Source organism: Balearica regulorum, chromosome 14 (genome assembly GCF_011004875.1).
Source record: "Balearica regulorum gibbericeps isolate bBalReg1 chromosome 14, bBalReg1.pri, whole genome shotgun sequence".
Classification (NCBI taxonomy): domain Eukaryota; kingdom Metazoa; phylum Chordata; class Aves; order Gruiformes; family Gruidae; genus Balearica; species Balearica regulorum.
In genome coordinates this window covers 5,331,745-5,337,744 of record NC_046197.1, presented here as the reverse complement: position 1 = coordinate 5,337,744, position 6,000 = coordinate 5,331,745, and the positions used below count along the sequence as shown (strand labels likewise).

Here is a 6,000-nt window from a genome sequence, read left to right as displayed (position 1 = left end):
CCGGCGGTCTTGGTGTCTGCTCGCTGGAGCAGCTTCCAAAAGAAACCACAGGCTTCGTTTAGTTGTGGACAGATACAGTGTTTATTCCCTTATTCTTGCTTAATTATTAATTTAAAAGCCTTGTGTATGGTCTTGTTCATAAAAGCAGCACATTTCGTGGCCCCCTCCAAGTTTGGCTTCAGATAAAATGGGGTTAAATCAGGCTATTTTCCAAATGCCTCACTTTCAGTTTTACTTGTCTTCATTTTATTCCCTGCTCAACCACTTCTTCAGCCAACTGCTACTGCATTCTGCTTCGGCCTCCAGAGAATTAGCAGTTCTGACTCCCAGCAGGTTGTCAGAAAGCCTGAAAGAAGTTATCTTACCCTCAAAAATCTGGCACAAAAATGAGATGTTATTTCTAACTGTCTTTCTCGCTTTTGCTTTTCCTCTCCAGCCCTTCGGGGCTCCCCTCTTCCCATCCTCCAGTTTCCTTTTCCAGCCCGGTGCTTGGCAGGGATCCCCACTCCGTTCTGCTGGTTCAATAGCTGGAGCTCTACAAAACTTCTCGCTTTTTCCCCCGCCCTGGATAGGAGGACACCGGCGTCGGCTGGCACTCCCCGGGGAAAAACGCTCCCTCAGGCAAAACTCCCCTCCACACCACACCGTGCGGGTCACCCGCGTTAGCTCATGGCCTGATCGCATGAGCTTTTATTGTGACACGTTGTCGTGGGCAGCCTGTTCAAGCCTAAATTATGGCAATCTGGGGACAGAAGACTGGGCAGGACAAGTCCCCATAGCTCTGTCCATGCTGCACGGCAACCACAGCTGAGCCACGCTCAGGGGCTGGCACAGGCCGCGCCAAGGCAGCAGCTGCTCTGGCAAGGGCAACGTGCCACATGGTGTGGGCACCATCACCCGCCCGTGGGCTTGTGCCTCGTGCCTGGGGCCACCTTCTGCGCACTACCCTAACTTCTGCTTATAACCCTGCCTTCTGGTGATGGTCGCGCTAGCGACGCACCCAGCTGCAAAGAGCTTCCACTCTTGAAGCCCCATAAATGGAAAAGTCACCCATGTCACCCCTGCGGAGACCCGCGTGGGCAGCTCCGCTGGCTGCTCCCTCACTGCCTGCAAACACAGCCTGGCAGCGGCAACGCCTCAGGGGAGCGCAGCCGATGCTGGGGACCCTGCACTGCCCGGGAACCCTGTACCGTCAGGGGCCCTGCCCCTCCGGCGTCCCTGCACCGTTGGGGTCCCTGCCCCCCCCTCGGGGTTCCTGCACCCGCGGGCCAGGGACGCCTCACAGCCCGAGGGGTGTCCCCCAGGTTAGGGAAACGTTTATGTGCTTCGAGTGCCGGCACCCCTGACAGCCAACGGCCCGTGTCTCCCCGGGGGCACCGTGCAGACCCTGCTCTGCGTTTTGGGCCGCCCCCATCCTCCTCCTTTTGTGTTTCTCCTCAGAGGGGCCGAGCTGAGCCGCAGGCCCTTACGTGCAAGAGCACCGTTATAGTGGCAGCCCATGCGCAGGAGCGCAGTTACAGTGGCAGCCCTCCGCGTTCGGCCCCGTAGCTCCCCACCGCGCTGGTCCCGAGCGCCCCAACACCGGTAACACCGGTAACACCGGTAACACCGGTAACACCGGCCTCGGACCCCCCCCCGGCTGCGCGCTCCCGCAGGGGCCCTCTCCCGCCCCGCCGGGAGGGGGCGCTCTCGCGCGTGCGGCGGCGTGGCGGGGCGTGGCGGGCGGAGCCTTGAAGAACCGGCATCCCCCGCCCGGGGCGCCGGTGGTGGGCGGGGCGTGGAGGAGGGGGCGGAGCCGCCCCGGGACTCGCCGGGCGCCGCTGCCGGAGCAGGAAATGGAGGCGTGAGGGGCCGGGCGGGCCGGGGCTTCCCGCGCCGCAGGGCTGACCGTGGGCTTCCCCCGTCGCCCTCCCCGGACCGCCCTCGTCCTGTCCCGCCGCGGCGTGGGGCCGGGCGCCTCGACCCGCCTCAGCCCGGCCCGCCTCAGCCGGCTGCGCGCCCCGCCCCCGCCGCGGGGCCGGCATGTGAGGTTGCCCGGCGGCGGCGCCTCCCTGCGCGGCTGGGCCGGCGTGGCCCCCGCACCGCTCCTCGCTGCCCGCGGGAGGGGAGGCCCGGCCCGGCCCGGCCCTGCCCCGGGGCCGGCCCCCGCCGCCGCCGCCCCGGAGCGGAGCGGTGGATGGGGCAGCGCGGCCGGCGGTGGGGACGATGCCGCGGAAGGAGCTCCCGCTGCCCGAGGGCTGGGAGGAGGCGCGGGACTACGACGGGAAGGTGTACTACATCGACCACGGCAGCCGCACCACCAGCTGGGTCGACCCCCGCGACAGGTGGGTGGCGGCCGGGCGGGGGGGGGGGTGGGCACCGCTCCGGGGCCCCTTCTCGCCATCCGTGGGGCGGGCGGACCCCCGCGGCCGGAGGTGTGCCGGCTCCGGCGGGGCTCCTCGGCGCGTCCCCCCCGGCGCCCAAGTTGCCGGTCGGTGACTGCTGCCGTCCCTCGGCTCGGGGCTGGCCCCGGTTTGGCTCCGCGTAGGGGAGGGCAGGGCGGGACAGGACAGGGCGGTCGTTTCGCTCCCCGCGGCCCGGACAGGGCGCTGGGTGCCTGCCTGCCGCTCGGGAGGTGAGGGGTGGAGGGGGATCGGGGAGGTTTGTGGTTGTGTTGTCCTCTCATCTCGCAGCCCACCTCCTCTCCCATCCCCGGACGGATCCGCGTTGCACGCCGCCCGTGGTGCGAGAGTGGCATCGGCGCTGCCAGCTGAGCCGGGGGGCCCACCCGGGTCACCCCACGGGAGCAGCCGTGGCCCCGGGGAGGGGGGAGGCTGGCAAAGCAGGTCAGGGGGGTGTCGGGGGGTCGTCTCCTGCATCGTGGCCCACCTCTGCAGGCAGCTCTGTGGCTTTGAGCGCGGCGATTACCGAGGTTGCTGACTTCAGGGTGCGTTTCTGATCGCCCCTTCTGCTTCCCAGCGCTCTCCTCTTGCTCCCACTTGCTCTGGTCAGCTCTTTCCCTATATTGCTCACTTCAATAGCGAGAAATACAGAAAACAGTCTGCTGTTCAAGACCCAGGTCATTTTCCAAGCAAAGCTCTGTCGTGGCATGTTCCAGTTCCATGCTCGAGGCAGGTACAGTAAGCCAGCGTACGGTAGCTTGAGCATGCAAGAAGCTCAACTGCTGGATCGCTGCTGAAATCAGAAGTTTCTAAATTTCACATTCAGTGTTCTGTTAGCTGAAGTTCCCAGCCACAGCGACTCAAAAATCCATCTTGATGAGCTGGAAATTTCAACAGTCTCAATATGTGGTTTGTCACTGATAAATTTAAAACACTCACTCTCAGATGGGGGAAGTGTGTTCCTTGTTATGGGGCAGCTAGTGTAACTTCTGAATTTGTTTTCCTTTCTTCCCCTTGCCCCAGCAATCAGTTCTTTGACGGGGCTTCCACTGTTGGTGGGATGTCAGTACTTTGCCTTGTCTCCAGTTCTGCTTCAGTGTTTTTAAGTGTGGAAGTGAATGATTGTCCAATTTTACAAGATTTCAAGGAGCGTTCTGCATTCCAGGAATAATCCTTGTGTGTACTGTACACAAAGGTGACCTGCTGCCAGCCGGGGGTTTGGAACTCGTTTTTGGGGCTTCTGTTTCAGTAACATGGTTGAGAAGTGCCAGTAACACAGTTGTTTCAAGGTGTGTTTTTTAACCTTTGTAAAAGTCAATACAAGCTTAAATTAGGAATGCTTTCCTGGCATCTTTGTTCTGTTACAGAGAATGAAGTGAGAAATCTAATAGGCCTAATACTGGCTTATAAAAGTTCTCGTATATCCTTGGTTTGTGGTTCAGAAGTGACAGAAGCGACAAAATGGGTGCCTTACGGACCATAGGTACTGAGCTGTGGCAGAAACGTTACCTCCTCACCACTGTTAGAGGAGAATATTCAAACATATACTGATAACTCGTATCACATGACATATTTGTTGTGCACATGGAAATACACCTGAATACACATGGCCCTGACGAGCTTTGCATCTGAGGCATCTTCCAGTAGTGCTACCAGAAAAGCTGTATTGGACACTCCCCCGATGAAAATCCTCAGGGCTTTGAAGAGTTTATTGGTCCAACACTAGAACAACTGTGTGACACAACGCTTACCCATCACCTCGGGGACCATGTGCTCGTACGAGTTGAAACCCTGCTCTGATATGCAGAGAAGTTGTTTCTCTTTCAACTAATTACCACTATCTGTGAAAAACAGCTGATGGGGAATTTCTGATCAGCTCAAGTCATAGATAACTACTCCCTGTGGTAGTGAACTTGGATTTATGCACTGATTGTTGAACTTTATCAGTGTGTTTTAAGTTGAAATATTTGTAACCCTAGCCTTTTACAAGTCATCTTTAAAATTGCTGCAGCTGAGAGGTTGGTTTGTGCATTTGCTACAGTGCTCTGTGTGCTGTGCTTACACATGCTGTCTTTTACCCAGCAAAAAGCAGTTGATATTGGGAAACGTGGCTGTAAAACTTCAAATTTGAGAGGTGTGAGGGAAGATGTATGTGTTAGGGCTCGCTCTGAACCCACTTGCTTGTCAGTGGGACTGTACCTTTGTAATACATGATTGGTTTATTCAGGGAGCAACAACTGGTAACTGAAGGTAGGGAAGGTTTAAAAACCTGTGCATCCTAAGTCTTTCATTCTAGCTTAACTTAGTGGAAATAAACATGAGCAGGGATAGCATCTAGCTTCAGGGCATGGGTTTGCCCATAGTTTTTGTGACAACAGTTGGATGGATGACACCAGTCCTGCAGAAGGGTTATTGGTAAGAAGGGCTGTTAGACTTTGCTGGTAGGAAGTCATGGCACCTGGTGGCATCTAACTCTCCTCTAAAGCTGACTTGAGTAATGCTCAGGTGCCCGAAATCTTGACTGAAGCAACTGCATGTCAGAGCACTCTTACCTTGTGCCTTGGAAGGGTATACTAGACTTCAAGGCAGTCCCAGGAAGCCTGTGGATGTTAAAGCATTTTGGGAAATCATCTAAGGTTAAATAATCTGAAGAATTTGGGGACTTAACCATTACTGTACCTGTGGTATGGTATAACAAAAAAGAATCAAAGTACTTTGTAAGCAAGAATTTTAGGTTAAAAAGCTGTAAGGCAGGTGTAGTGACCAGGTAGGGAAAAAACCCCCAAACCCTACTCTGTTTTTCCTTGTGTAACAGGAAGCTCACATAGCTGACTTTGTAGATTTGTTTGAAATTAGATAATTCAGGACTTGGAGACAGTGTAATGCGAGATCAAGCCTTACTGAGCACGAGCTCTCAGGTATGCACCAGTACATACCATTTGGTAAAACATACCAGAGGCTTGTCCCAGTGGGTGCATCTGCACTGTGAGCTGCTGTGCTGGTGACCAAACAGAAAATAAGAATGGTGTCTCAGAAACATTAGCAGCACCTGCTGCCCGTTCTTAAACATGGCTGTGAATCAGGAATTGCACCAACAGTGTGACCTGAACGAGATTTCTGCTTTCATCAGACACGAGGGTTAGAGGTGGCTATCTGGGTGTGCTGTCCCTGGGTTCTTTACACGCGGTTTAGAGGACCCTCTACTCTACCTCAAACTATCTTGGCAGAGGTTAGGGTTTTTTCTCTCTTTTCCTTGCTTTTCAACCCAGAAGCTTTCTGATTGCTCTGAGGATTTGGAGATGCCTGATAACCTGTCCCGCTCCCCAATATTTGTGTTACACAGTGGCGTAAGCAGTTTTTTCCAGGTTATTTTAGATGGAGCTGACTGAACTTCTCCTTTTACCTCAATCACCGGACTGCTGTTATGAGTGAAGGCTGGCAAAATAGGAGCACTCTGGTTTAAGCTTGGTGAAGCTGCAAAACAGCAGCAGATGTTTTCAGTTTGGGGAGGCAGCAGTGCCTCAGTTGGTGGCCCTTCATTTCTTGAAGGCTCTTAGTGATGTAAAGGGTTGGAGATGTTTATTAAATGAAAGCCTAGATTCTGCAGTTGCTCCCTGAA

The 6,000-nt window shown here is 55.4% G+C and overlaps 1 protein-coding gene across 2 annotated transcripts in view; it reads left to right on the top strand.

The window, feature by feature from the left end:
• Positions 1–2,031: 2,031 nt before the first annotated feature.
• The window catches only part of WWC1 (WW and C2 domain containing 1), a 72,663-nt gene continuing 68,694 nt past the window's right edge, over positions 2,032–6,000 (top strand). The window contains exon 1 of one of the 2 annotated variants that reach the window (XM_075766774.1): positions 2,032–2,324. In XM_075766774.1, the coding sequence (XP_075622889.1) occupies positions 2,206–2,324 (119 nt within the window). In that variant the 5' untranslated portion in view covers positions 2,032–2,205. The remainder of the gene's footprint in view (positions 2,325–6,000) is intronic. The other variant, XM_075766775.1, reaches the window with a different exon arrangement.